Source organism: Triticum dicoccoides, chromosome 1A (genome assembly GCF_002162155.2).
Source record: "Triticum dicoccoides isolate Atlit2015 ecotype Zavitan chromosome 1A, WEW_v2.0, whole genome shotgun sequence".
Taxonomy (NCBI): Eukaryota; Viridiplantae; Streptophyta; class Magnoliopsida; order Poales; family Poaceae; genus Triticum; species Triticum dicoccoides.
The window spans coordinates 87,553,798-87,568,903 of NC_041380.1; the positions used below are offsets into that span (position 1 = coordinate 87,553,798).

At 42.6% G+C, this 15,106-nt stretch overlaps 1 protein-coding gene across 2 annotated transcripts in view; it reads right to left on the reverse strand.

Moving 5' to 3' along the window:
• Positions 1–5,573: 5,573 nt before the first annotated feature.
• Positions 5,574–15,106, reverse strand: part of LOC119364688 (probable ATP-dependent DNA helicase CHR12) — a 24,742-nt gene continuing 15,209 nt past the window's right edge. Inside the window, exons 4-12 of one of the 2 annotated variants that reach the window (XM_037630190.1) lie at positions 12,563–12,757; positions 12,325–12,474; positions 11,190–11,549; positions 10,270–10,529; positions 9,961–10,176; positions 7,895–8,096; positions 7,522–7,675; positions 6,582–7,181; positions 5,574–6,482 (exon numbers count right to left, since the gene is read on the reverse strand). In XM_037630190.1, coding sequence (XP_037486087.1) covers positions 5,806–6,482; positions 6,582–7,181; positions 7,522–7,675; positions 7,895–8,096; positions 9,961–10,176; positions 10,270–10,529; positions 11,190–11,549; positions 12,325–12,474; positions 12,563–12,757 — 2,814 coding nt within the window. In that variant the 3' untranslated portion in view covers positions 5,574–5,805. Of the gene's footprint in view, positions 7,182–7,521; positions 7,676–7,894; positions 8,097–9,960; positions 10,177–10,269; positions 10,530–11,189; positions 11,550–12,324; positions 12,475–12,562; positions 12,758–15,106 lie in introns of both variants that reach the window. The other variant, XM_037630181.1, reaches the window with a different exon arrangement.

The following is a 15,106-nucleotide window of genomic DNA, read 5'->3' on the forward strand; positions in this document are numbered from 1 at the left end:
CGGGTTGCGCCCGCACCCACCTGCCCGCGCGCCCGTTAGGTCCTCTGGGCAGCTGACCAGTGGGACCCGCCCCAGAAAACGAACACATAAAATAAATAAATAAATAACAAACTTAAGTGATTAATTAATTAATTAATTAGCTTAATTAAGCTGCTTAACTAATTTAACTTTAATAAACCTGCTAATTAACTAATTAAACTGTAATTACATAAATCAGAGAATGAAAGGGGGCACCCCTGTTGACCAGTCAAACTTTGACTGGTCAACTGGGTCCCCCTAGCCCACATGTTAGCCTCGGGGTACACATTTGTGTACACGGAGCTGGGTACCCGTAACATTTTAACATCTATTTTGAATTAAAATAATTTAGAAAATGTTTAAAACTTTACAAATTAATATAAAAAAATTCGTAACTCGGATGAAAATACTTTATACATGAAAGTTGCTCAGAATGACGACACGAATTCGGATACGCAGCCCATTCGTCCGCCACACATCCCTAGCATAGCGAACACGCAACTTTCCCCCTTCGGTTCATCTATCCGAAAACGCGAAACATCGGGGATACTTTCCCGGTTGTTTCCCCCCTTCATCGGTATCACCTCCTACTGCATTAGGGCACACCTGGCGCCGTTACTTGTCTTGTCATGCGTTGATATGCATCTGTTTTGCATTGTATTCATTGTTTCTTCCCCCTCTTCTCTCCGGTAGACTACGAGACTGACGCCGCTGCTGGTGCCCCGATCGACTACGTTGTTGACGACCCCTCCTTGCCAGAGCAACCAGGCAAGCCCCCCCTTGATCACTAGATATCGCCTATTCCTTTTCTCTACTGCTTGCATTAGAGTAGTGTAGCATGTTACTGTTTCTGGTTAATCCTATTCTACTGCATAGCCTGTCATTGTTGCTACAGTTGTTACCCTTACCTGCAATCCTAAATGCTTAGTATAGGATGCTAGCATTTCATCAGTGCCCCTACATTCTTGTCCGTCCTCTATGCTATATTATCGGGTCGTGGTCACTTCGGGAGGTGATCACAGGTATACACTTGTATACATTTTATGATACTTATGGTGACTAAAGTCGTGTCGGCTCGTAGAGTACCCGCAAGTGATTCCGATATGGGGGCTGAAAGGATAGGTGGTTCCATCCCGGTAGTGGTGGGCCTGGGTTCCCGACGGCCTTCGACTTTTACTTTGTGGCGGAGCGACAGGGCAGGTTGAGACCACCTAGGAGAGAGGTGGGCCTGGCCCTGGTCGGGGTTCGTGGTTACTTTAAAATAACATGTTTAACGAGATCTTGGTATTTGATCTGAGTCTGGCCACTGGCCTATACGCACTAACCAACTACGCGGGAACAGTTATGGGCACTCGACATCGTGGCATCAGTCGAAGCCTTCTTGACGTCAGCGACTGAGTGGCGCGCGCCGGGTTGGACCGTGTAACGCAACTTTGTATGTAATGGAGGTTGCTAGGTCTGCTCACCGGCCGCCCTCGCAACGTGCAGGTGTGCAATGGGCGATGGGCCCAGACCCCTACGCTATAGGATTTAGACCGGCGTGCTGACCTCTCTATTGTGCCTAGGTAGGGTTGCGATGTGTTGATCTTCCGAGGCCGGGCATGACCTAGAAAAGTGTGTCCGGCCGAAGGGGATCAAGCGTGTTGGGAAATGTGGTGCACCCCTGCAGGGAAGTTTATCTATTCGAATAGCCGTGTCCCTCGGTAAAAGGATGACCCAGAGTTGTACCTCGACCTTATGACAACTAGAACCGGATACTTAATAAAACACACCCTTTCAAGTACCAGATACACCCGGTTATCGCTCTCTCACAGGGCGACGAGGAAAGGATCGCTGAGTAGGATTATGCTATACGATGCTACTTGGTGAACTTACCATCTACTCTCTTCTATATGCTTCAAGATGGAGGCTGCCAGAAGCATAGTCTTCGATAGGACTAGCTATTCCCCACTTATTCTGGTATTCTACAGTTCAGTCCACAGATACTACCCATTTCATTGATACCAATGCATATGTAGTGTAGATCCTTACTTGTGAGTACTTTGGATGAGTACTCACGGCTGCTTTGCTACTTCTTTTTCCCTTTTCCCGGTTATTGTGATCATATGATGGAGTCCAGGAGCCAGAGGATCCCGAGGATAATTCTACGTGGAGTTCGACTTCAGGGAGTAGTTAGGAGGTCCTAGGCAGGAGGCCTTGCCTTTTCGATCGTTGCTATTTTTGTGCTAGCCTTCTTAAAGCATACTTGTTTAACTTATGTCTGTACTCAGATATTGTTGCTTCCGCTGACTCGTCTATGATCGAACTCTTGTATTTGAGCCCTCGAGGCCCCTGGCTTGTAATATAAAGCTTGTATTATTTTATTTGTGTCCAGAGTTATGTTGTGCATGAGTCCTTAATCTTGATCGTACACATTTGCGTATATGATTAGTGTATGATTGAATCGAGGACGTCACACTAGTTTTCTTCTGTTTTAATTTTTCACGCCACCTAGTACCCAAAATGGAGCTAAGGATGTCTTGTAATTAACCATGTAATTACTGTATAGTTTGCTACTTTATTTCAACCTCGCAGTAGGAGACTTTCCTACTGTTTCACGATCAAAAAACAATCTTCAAAACATAAGGAGTCAAATTATTGCACCAACAGTTGGTGATGATGACAGTTTTGAATTCCCCTTGTCGAGGTGATGTCGCGCTAACCTGGGCTCTACCCCGTTAAGCCACGTTCCAAATAACGTGTTGACTGAACTCGGTGGAGAAATATTAAAAGCAATATGGACTGTCCTCCATAAAACTTTAGCTAGTGGGCAATCAAGAAACAGGTGTTTAATCGTTTCATCCTGATCACAGAAACTACACGTAGTAGGTCCTGTCCAATTACGCTTTGTCAAGTTGTCCTTGGTTAAAATAACTTGTTTGTGTAGAAACCACATAAACTTCAAAGGAACTTTGACAGCCCACACATATTTGGAACTAGGAATCGAGTTTGAATTGATCACATCAACATACATTGATTTAACTGTAAATTCTCCCGACCTAGTGAGCTTCCAGCGTACATTGTCGGGTTGTTGGGAAAGTTGAACATCCATGAGTCTCCTTACTAGATGTAGCCATTCTTCCCAACGATTGCCCACTAACGCCCGTCTGAACTGAATATTAAGGGGGATTGATTGAAATACGGTTGCAACAAAAACATCACGTCGTTGAACAATACGATATAACGACGGGTATTGGATGGCTAGGGGTACCTCTCCGAGCCAAGTATCCTCTCAGAATCTCGTACTGGCTCCGTCACCAACAATAAACTTTGTCCTATTAAACAAGGAAAGCTTTACTTTCATAAGCCCTTTCCAAAAGGGTGAATCCGTCGGTCGTACTGTGACCTGAGACAAAGTTTTGGTTTGAAGATACTTACTACGAAGGATTTGTATCCAAGTGGCGTCAGTTCCGCTAGATAACTTCCACAACCACTTGCTGAGAAGACACCTGTTCTTGACTTCAAGATTCTCAATTTCAAGACCCCTTAAATATGGGGAATAACAACCCGTGAGGGTGCTGTTGGAGCACCTGCCAAGCTTCTCAGCGCTGCTCCGCCACCATGGCTCATGTGCTTCTACTCAACAGCACGTTGTGAACATCGAACAGTGCACCAATGGTGACTTGGGTTTGTTCATCATGTGCAATCTTATATTCTTTTATCAGCTTGGAAGAGAACTTCCTCAACATCTTCCATTATTCGACCGTGTGATTTTATTTACAAAGTAAGGTGAAAGGCTATTTCGAGAGTATTATTCACAAATGAGGGTGGATGCTAGCTCTCAGTTCTAATGGAGAACTCGAGACAAGAGCCATCAATCCCAATTTGATAACGCACAAGTCCAGCAATCATAGGACTACCTCTGCTGACACCTCCGAGTTCAGGAAGTGCAGCCTAGTGCTGCGCAGGTAAGGTGTTGGTCTCGATTACTGCTCAGTAGAAAAGCGGACATTGCGTCGGGACCTAAAGCAGGGAGGACGAGCTTCGTCATGCGTGTGGCTGACAATGAAATTTTCATGTTCAGTCATCACGGTTTTTTTTGCAGGTTAGTTCAATTATCCCATTGCTGACACATGAAGCAATGTGGGTCCGTAGACATCGCTGCTACGAACCTCGAAGCATTGCTCACGTCACACGGAGGATTTGATTTAGAAAAACGCTCAGATCAAAGTAGTTGGGACGACTAGGAGGTGAGCTTAACGCGAGTTACAGAGAAACTCTAGCCCTACCCTAAAATTCAACTCCCTGTTCCATCTTCCCAAATAACTCCTCTAATTTTGAAGTCAAATTTCTATGCACCTCCTTTCCGTAAATTTAACTCCCTGTCCCTCATTCACCAAAATATTTCTCAAACCCAACCCAAATCTTTCGCCTCCTTGGTTCAGCTTTCTCTCTAACCATGACCTCAGCGGCTTGGTTTGGAGTTTCCCATAGAATTGCCAACAGCGAGACGAGAAATCACACGTATGTGCTACAAAGACTGTGCTAGACATGCTAGCACAACACAAGGGGCATCAATTATTTACGAAAAGTCTAACGCCCACACGCCTGAATCGTCGTCCAGTGCCTTTTGCACGAATCTTGGCATGAAAAGGTTGATTTTTTGTGCCACGTAGGATGGGGCTGGTGTGTGGGCGTTGGAAAGTTTGCCCACACGCCCGCACCACGCTGTTTGCCAGCTGCGTTGTGTGGGCGAACTAGTTCCTGCCCACACAGCCACCACCTAGGTCATGCGCGTGTGGGCGAACTGTTTTTCACCCACACGACACTCCTATGTTGTGGACGGCAACTGCAGTTATGCGAACGTGGCAACTCGGTACACACACGGCAACTGTGATTCTCTGCTACACGGCAACTGCAGTTACGTGAACGTGGCAACTCAGTACACACACATGGCAACTGTGATTCTTTGCTACACGGCAACTGCAGTTGCGCGTACGTGGCAACCAGATAAACACACATGGCAACTGTGATTAACAATACATGGCAACTATGGTTGGACCACACGTGGCAACTAGGTAAACACATATGACAACTACTGTTTTGATCATATATGGCAAGTAGTTAATCACACACGGCAACTACGGTTTGATTACACGCGGCAACTACCATAGAGTTGTCATGATTAGACATGGCAACTATAGTTAACCAAAACAGATAAAGTTGCCATGCTTTTACAACTATACTTACCATCCCGGCTAACTACCATAAATAGTCATCCCGCGGGGTACCTAACGTAGCTACGTCAGGACGTGTGGGCATTTTTGCTTCATGCCACATGCACGAGGTGAAGTTGAGTAGTACTTGTTGGGCGTGTGGCACGAAGTAGCCGCGCCCACACGTGTGGGCAATTCCAATGTCCGCCCACACACAGCGCGTGTGAGCTGCCTCCTATTCACACCACACACGGTGTGTGGGCACATGTCGAATATGCCACACGTATGGCAGTTAGTGGCGTCCATTATTTAACATGCCCCTACTTTCTTTTAGAACTAATTAAGATACCTCTACCCTCGTGACATGAGGAACATTGTTTCTATTTAAGCATCGAACATATCAGGAAACATTCCGAGTTCTGATGAAGATACAGTTTAATACCAACCAATTCATAAAATACTGCACTAGTCCTAAAGTTGATGAGCTTAGATGCACTTCTGAAGAAACTGTATTAGTTTCTCTATCGGAGCACTTTTCCTCACAAGGAAGAAAGCAGACATGCATCTAAATGGCACTCCTATCAGATGGGCATTAAAATGCCGAGCGCCCTTTAGGGTCCGACGACGGATTAGTGGAGTGGCTTGACCTTTTCCTCCTGAGGGTATTCCAGGTGAAGCTACCACCCTGCTGCAAACCACCGGCGGTGACTTCGTCTTCGTCATTGTCGTCTTCGTTCTCATCCTTGCTGTAGGAAGAAACTCCAGCTCTTCCTTTCTCTGGTGTCCAGGTTGAGTTGCCTGCGCCATCGGCGCTGTCAGAATATTTGAGCCTTTTTGCCCTATCATGTAAATCAACCTCCTGTATATCGGATAAATAAGCACTCCGTTTTGCTCTTGGAGTCATCTTTGGGATGTCTTCGTATACCTCGTCAGATTTCATCCATTGATCAACATAAGAGTCCGAATAGACAACCTCCTTTCTTCGCCTCTTTGTGTTTATCACAGGATTTTTGGCTTCTTCCGCAAGGAGCTTCTCAGCTAAGGTTTCACTGATATCAAAAACCCATTCTGGAACCTCAGGTCCCTGCATCAGCCTGGATTTATAGTTTTCTCGTCGTCGCCTCTCTTCATCCATCTTCTCAAATAACCAGAACTCTTCCTCAGTTCGAGCAGCCAAACGATTTATTTCACGCTCACTAGGGATGTCAGTTCCAAGTGTACTAGTTCCTCTCTTCAAGATCTCCTGTAGCAACGCTTTCCTATCCTGAGCTGCACGAGAGATCAATACAATATTTTTGAGTTCCACATTTGAATACATCATGGAGAAAAGAGATACAGGAACAGGACAGCCAGCAATGGCATACAAACCTGTGGAGGTGTTGTTGAACAACCCAGCCTGGATAACTTTTGCATCAATACCCATCTTCTGTTTTGCACGATCCAAGATCTCTTCTTCAATTGATCCAACACTAACAAGAACAAATACACGCACTTCATTTTTCTGTCCTATACGATGAGCACGGTCTTCAGCTTGCTGATCCATCTGAGGATTCCAATCACTATCAAAAATAATAACTGTATCTGCAGTCTGCAAGTTCAATCCAAGGCCTCCAGCTCGTGTGCTGAGAAGAAAAATGAAGTACTCTGAGTCCTTCTTATTAAAATCTGCCAATAATTTCCCTCGTTCTTCAGTTTTCGTTGATCCATCAAGCCTCATATACTTGAAATTGTACATCTGCAAATATACTTCCAAAATATTAAGCAATCTTGTCATCTGAGAAAAAAGCAGAACCCTGTGACCAGCCCTATGCAGTTTTGGAAGTAGCCGATCGAGCAATTCAAACTTCCCTGATGCTCTAACAATCTCCTCGCGCTGATACATGTTATATTGCTCTACAAATAAGTAAGGATGATTGCAGCACTTCCTAAGCTGCATCGATAGGTTTGCCACAGCCTTTGGTTTGAGTCCTGCACGTGCACATAGTTGACAATAAAGAAGTGCTTCTATTCAAGAAAGATACAAGGACAATTTAAATGCAAATATGCAATACAGGCAGGAATCCCTTGCTCCACTTAAGAATATATCATCGGTCGGTTTATTATTATTTTCAAGATGCAGTACAGGCACAAGGACAATACTATGCATTATATATGCCATCAATACAAAAGAAGACCAAGTTTGCATTGACACTATAGCATGAGTTTGAAATTTTATGCATAGCTTTCTCCAAGGATCGATCAAACATTACAAATTTATTCAGTCAGAAGTACTTCCTCGAGGGAAGAAAGAATTGGAAGTAAAACGTACCAGATCCTAGGGCAACCTTTCCCTTGCTTGCGACTTGCTCGTAGTATGCTTTTTGCCAAGCTGAAAAGTCACACTTCAGTATTACTTGTGTTTTTGAAGGGAGATACTTTTCCACTTCATCTTTTTTCCTACGGAGCAAAAATGGACGCAAAACCTGGGCAAATACCAAGAGCAAATGAATAAATATAAAAATCCCAAATATCGGAAGTAATCTTCATTTCATGTGTCACACGTGCTTACACACCGGTTGGTTCCATTGAACCGAAAAGGTGTGAATGCCAGAGAAGTGGAGGTACAAATATCATTATATCAACATGTAAGCTTGTTAAAATCACTGAGTGACTGAGGGTGGATTGGGGCAAGCATTACTCACTTGATGCAAACGATGTATGATCAATAGTTCTTCCTCATCATTAATGCTAACATCACATGCAAACGGTGCATTAAACCATTCCTCAAAATTCCCAGATGAATTAAAAATATTTGGTAGAATAAAGTTGAGCAATGACCACAGCTCCTGTAGGCTATTTTGGATTGGAGTGCCAGTCAAAAGTAGTCTGCGGCGGATCAAATATCTACAAGAAAGTATCAGCAATCTATAAGTCAGATTCACAAAAGGTCGAGACAAAATTTAACACTTCAGCCAATAAGGATGAGCAAAAAGGTTAAATCACAGAAAAGATGAAGGAAAATGAGGCTTCAACAGAAAATTGGAAAGTGGGAGTAAGCAAGTAGCCATGAAGCAAAGAGATACTGAAATGTAATGGAAATTATTCATCTTGATAAGAATATTCTCAAGAAAAAAACATTTTTCATACCGAAAGATAAATATTTACTGGCCTACCTGGAGTTCACAACGATTTACACCGAACTTAATGGTTAACTTCTAAGCTTTAAATAAACAATATGGTGACTAATTTATCAATTATCGGTTGGGACCATACTGTTGATACAGATAATGAGAGCTGTTAAGGAAGCCATCAGATTTTCTTGTACAGTTGGATGCACTCCCATTCAATGTTATTTTCAGCCTTTAACTCACGTTGCTTAAAATAGAAGGATAAATGCGTGTACCTTAAGTTTAAAAATCGGGTGTGTTTGGTTTGAGCCCAAGCTGCCCTAGCAAAATTTGGCTAAGCAATATTGGTCAAGGAAGTTGCACATGCTTTGAACAATGTTGGCAAGAAAAATGAACTAGAATTAGCTAGGGGGGATAGGCATGCCAAAATATTGGTTATAGCCAAAATATTGGTACGGTTAGTTTTGGTGATTATCCAAACATACCCTTATACCCAAAGGAAATATGCCTGGTTTTTATGCGAACACGGAGAGAAGACATAATGCTTGTGTACAAAGTAACCTTTTATATTCTGTAAAGAACACGATCACAATTTCCTTAATTGTACTGTTAGCTACTCACGTAAGACTAATAAAACACATGTTTCGGTTGTGTGCACAGGTCTAACCTGCTAAATAGACTGTCTGAAGACCACAAACTCCAGTATGTAAGTTCCACGAACTATGATATGAACTTATCTCTAAAATATGTACATTTCAAAAAGGCATGCCTATTAACTTCTGTTCTATACACATGATTATACTTTTACACAAATTTGTGCACGCGTACAACATGATTTTGTGAGAAACCTCTGAATAAGTTCAGGTCGTGTCCTAGTCATACTAAGTTTTAACTTCGCTCTTTCTTGCTGATGAAAGGAGAGATCCGTACTTATTTTAACAAACCATTTATTGTTTGAAGAGTGTAATAACTGACAGGATAAGGTGCTTTTGAGGCTCAATTTGCCAATGCCACCTTATCGGAAGAGGAATGGAAGCTTCATACTGGTCAGCAGCACCAGCCTTGGTTTCTGAGACCTAATACTACAAACAAAGCTGAAAGGTTGGAGTTTTTCAACGGCTGTGACTGATACAAACGTGGACTGAACAGAAGACAGGTTGAATAGAATGTATCGGTTGACTGGGGGAGGTTGTGGAAACAAAGTTGGGGCATGATCGGCGAAGAAGGAAAAAGAAAAGAGGAATACTGGAGGTTTATTGCTTGCATCCCTCAATAGAGTACAGGCCCTGCCTTTAATACGGCAGACTGAACATGCCGCACGAGTTCTATGTCTAATTCTATCTTGGACACTTTTAACCAGTTACTTTCCTAAACTAATCTAATCTTTCTTCTGGACTACAATATTATTCTTATTCAGACAATAATTCATCTCGTTTTTTTAGGGACGGACAATAATTCATCTTTAATCATCTTTCCGCTGTGGCTGTTCCGCAACAGATATTTTCAAGTTTTCTATAGGACAATGAGTTATGGAGTCACTAGCGCACAGAGCCATCCTCCAACAGAGGTGCAAGTGATCACATAGAAGAAGCTTCACCAGAGTAAAGAAAAAAAATTTAACTTATGACCAAAGTGTGTACCCGGAAACTAGTGTGCGAGCAAGAGCACATTCATGATTTTTCAAGCGATGTCCTTCATCAACTATCAAATAGTGCCAGTGAACCTTCTTCAGGAACTTCTTATCTTTCAGTATCAAATCATAGTGTGTGAGCAGAACATTAAATTGTCCTCCAAAATTTGTTTCCCTGAGAGATTTTCTCTCATCTGGACGACCATCATACAGAATTGTACCAATACTGCAAACGACGAGCATATCAGAGTTAGGTTACTTCAATTTATAGCAGGACAATATAGAAATACTGATCAAGCAAATTCCAGTGAGACGTTACCTGGGAGCCCATGTTTTGAACTCATTAGACCAGTTTGGTAGTACTGCTTTGGGAGCTACTATTAAGTGAGGTCCTGTGACCTCCTTCTTTTCCAAAAGATAAGCGATCAAAGCTATGGTCTGAATTGTTTTCCCCAAACCCATTTCATCAGCCAGAATGCCATTCAAATTGTTGTTGAATAAAGAAAGCATCCATTGGAGACCCTCTAACTGATATGGTCTCAACTCCCCACCTACAAGGGCTGACGGTTGTTCTGTTACCTGTAAATCCAAAACAGTAGAAAGAAACATTAGTTGCCCCAGAAGTGGAAACATAACAAATTGTATTGTAAGAACAAAATGGCAAAAACAAATTACAGAACACCATAATACTGAAAATTTTCATTCGTGGACCACTGAGCAGCGAAATTAGATCCAAATAAACTGGGACCATCAGTTATTGCAAACAGGCAATAAATTCTTCTGCAGAAAAATCCCCACATTACATGATTATAACACACTGATTTATTTAAGCCAGTAGGTATCTAGTAGCAGTAGGGCACTACCCACTGTATAGCAGTAGGGCTCTACCCACTGTATTATGGACAATAATATTATCTACCATCATCACGAATCCAAGGGGGGCATAAAATGAGTGCAGCCAAAAGGTTAATTTGTATTTGATCACACAATCTTACTTGCCATGCTACCAGATTATACAACACTAGTTGCATAGCATATAGAAATCGATTAAAACTGTGAGACCGAGACAACATCTCAAGCAACAAGTTACTAAATACTCCCTCCGTCCCAAATTACTTGTCGCAGAAATGATAGATATTGATGTATTTAGAACTTTAAATACGTCTAGATACATCCATTTCTCCAACAGGTAATTCCGGACGGAGGGAGTATATGGCTAAAAGTCGAGCTTCAATCTACCTTCTCTTCGATGGAATGGACAGTAGAATCAAGCCTACGGCCAGCAGCATTAAATTTACTAGTATTTGCAGAACCGTGTGTATCTGCATCATCATCTGAAGGAGACTCCTCGGGGGATTCATCAGATTCTGAGTCTTCAGACCCTTCAGGACGACTAACATGCTCAGCATCTTTTTGTCGCTGTACAGCTTTCCCAATTCCTTCTAGAAGCTCATTTGTCTTATCAAGGAGCATCGTAAGCCGTTCATTCTTGCTCTCCTCAACCATCCGCATATACGCTTCTTGATCACCTGCTTTCAAAACTTGCAACCTACTTTTTTCAAGTCGATTGATACGCTGGCGCGCCCGGACATGCCATGCCTACATTTAACAAGTAAAGAAAAAGTTCACGCATCCTTAGATTAGCAAATCAAGGAAAGGGGTATAGATAGGGATAAATGCATAGTTTAACCTAGGAAATATAATGGGCGGAATAAACACAATGGCGTTCTAATAAAAAAACTTAAAGGGCGGAAGGGGGCGATAAACATCTTATCTTAAGGCTTGACCATGAACATCCACAAAAAGTATGATATCTCTTGGGCATTACAACATGCACAACACATTTCATCAGATATCTTTTTTATCTGTTGTACATTCTAATGATTTCATGTATGCTACTACAATGTCCATCTTTCATGTTGCAACCAGCATCAAAAATATCATTCAAAATCATGGCATGGCTAATTGAAGCAAGACAATTGCAGATAGGCCAATAGATACAGCATAAAAAAATTGTAGAGTGATGCTAGAAAAAGCATTTATCCCTATGGGAGGCTCATCACATGAAATGGTGTTGCAGACATATCAATGAATATTGGAGAAAATAGCTAAATTAAGAAAGTCCTCTAAATATAACAAGTAGAAACTTTTGATGCATTGTTCACACCTACCAGAAACTGACAATATCAGGTTATTGCTATCAGCAAATAAGGCGTGTTTCAAATAAACATCATGAGATAAAAGAGAATCATCAGCAGAGCCGAGTTTGTAAACAAATAGGATGAGCTAATAAATCCAGTGAAGACACAAAATTAGGTGATAATTGACCATCTTGTTTGCTAATTCTGAAATAAGGAAACAAATCAAACCATACCTGAACTCCATCATTACGTTGCTTTCTTCGTTTGTAAGTAGCCGATGTTTGCACTTGATATTCCCTAGCAGCATTAAGAATTTCTGTAAAAAATCTTCTCTTCCTGGTCTCAGCCTGATTTTTTTCCTCCTCTTCAAGCTTTGAGATCCTCTGAAGTTTGGGAACGCAAAAAATGAAAATCAAGATTTCAGTTGTATAAAAATTGTCAAAACTGAATATCAAATATGTGAGAAAAAACCTCGGTGAATCTCTTTTTGCGATGGATATCATCGGTATCCATTGAAAACCCATCCCCTATTCCATACATGGTAAAAGGATATCGTATCCTCATCATCCCCCAGTCAAATAATTGCCTCTCAGGATGCGCACATTTTTTGTGTAGCCAGTATTCAGCATTGACATCAGACCGTACTTTCTTCTGCAAGTCTAGTAACTGCAAGTATACAATTAAGTTAATCAATGGTCATCAATACAATAACTCAGCGCCACTATTATACTTCTATATATAGATCTATAGATGCCACGCACATGTTATACTTCACTTCACTTCATAATCACAATGATGCATTATGAAATATATATATAAACAACATAATACACAGTTGATAGTTCATACTACTATTTAGCAAACAAGATATGGTGCACAACTACTTGCCATATTACACTACTCATTCCTATAATTGGAATAAGTATTGAAAGTTATAGATGTCCTTTGTGCCAAACAACTCAAATATTGTTCATGTGCCCCAATCAATGAGGAAATCGACAATAAAAGATCACATCTGTAATTATTTTTCTCCGTGTTGGAGCATTATAACTTCGCCTACGTCTTCTAGGCATAGCCGGTCCCAAGCCCGGGTAAAGGAGGAGGGTTGTGATAGGCGTGGCGAGCCAACGTAAAAACTAGCCAGTCCCATAGGTATGAAACCCATTTGAGCGAGAGTAGTACTAGGATGGGTGACCTCCTGGGAAGTCCTCGTGAAAGGGTTTCATATCTAAGGGTTGTGATCGGCTTGGCGAGCCAACGTAAAAACTAGCCAGTCTTTTGGGTATGAAACCCATTTGGGTGAGAGTAGTACTAGGATGGGTGACCTCCTGGGAAGTCCTCATGAAAGGGTTTCATATCTAGCCTACCCCAACTTGTTTGGGATAAAAGGCTTCGTAAGTAAGTAGCGTGTTGGAGCATTATCATATTAGAACGACAATAGCTACCAGCCTCCCACAGTGATTCAGAAGCATGAATATACATTTACATTACCACCTGGGAAACACGGATACAGTTGGGAACCAGTGTGTCAGGGGTTGGACACGTCATGATACCCCGAGATACATATCCTCATACATATCAGCCACTTCTCTATTTTTCAAATAATAAAAATAACCCAAACGCTAGAAAGCGAGCGAGCGCAATGGAGCGCCCGCCGTCCATAGTTTCGTGAGATCGCGCCACGTGGGGAGGGGTGGGCGAAGCGGTGGCTTCTTTTGCCGTTTCCGTTTCTTTTTTTTTTCCTTCTCTTTTTTTGCAAGACGCGTCGCTCACTATTTTCTTTCCAGGTCACGCACTCGCCGGCGATTCCCCTTTCTCTTCCCTACTGAAATTCTAGGGTTGCCGGCACCTAATCACTGGCGCGACCCCGCGCAGCAGAGCGACACAGCCGCACCGTCCACCAGACGCGGCACTGCGCAGTGGACCGACATCGAGCATGGTGGATCAGGGAGCGGACGGATGAGCCCGCGAGCGAGCGTGAAGAAATTGGATGGCAGTCGGCTCCCGGGGGACCTGCGATTCACGCAGTACATCGCCATCCCAAGGTTAGTTTCGTTCTGTACCCTCCTTCTAATCGCAGTAGAAGATGAGTTCGTCGACTCGCGGTGCGGGAGTGACGACTCACACGGGGCATGAGGAAGGGTGTGCGGAGGGAAGGAGGTACCAGGCTCGGGGTAGGTGCTGCAAGGGGGATTGGGGGAACTCTCACAGTTTTCAGGATGATTCCGGGGGGATTGATTCGAGGTGCTGCTACGGAAACTGCTGGGGACCACATACTGGTGCGAGGTACAGGAGAGGTAGTGAATCCTCACGCACTGCTAGGAACTTTTGCCAACAATTTTTTTGTGAAGTTGCCACTACATAGATTTCTCACGTGCTGCTAGGAATTTTTCTGCCCATCATTTTGTTGTTAAGTTGCCGCTAAATTTAGGAACACTGGGTGCCAGAACGTACGAACTTGTGAGAGCTTTCTCCAAGTATTGCCTAGTTCGGGTTCTATGTTGACTAACAGCACTCTTAATTCGCCCACCGATGCTCCTCCAAGTTGCCTAAAAAATATGTAGTTTGTGAATCTGCATCGGTGCATCCCCTGGTGCCTTACAGCTGTACTTTTTGAGCCTTTTAGAAAAGTTTGAAGTAGAAAATCAGCAGTCATTATTCAGCACCAAGTTAGAATCAACAACTTAAATCAATCCAAAATCTAGTTGTTTCTTTTTTCTTAGGAATCATTGATGAAGTAATTTAAAGTGAGCAGGGAATGGCTAATATGATGCCAGCATTTTGGGGTCATATCATGTGTCGAGCTGCTAATGGCATGTCCTCAGCATGTGGCACATTATTTTGTCATGTCGATTTTGGACTGAAAATCGATGCGAACAAACACCTGTAACCATTTTTGCGCACATGTTTGATTTTTGAAGCAAAAAGAAGTGGGGCAAGGTTTCTGAGGCATGGCTGGGCTCCCGTTTCCGGACCAGGACAATCTACTGTGTTAATTTCTCAGTTTATATTATT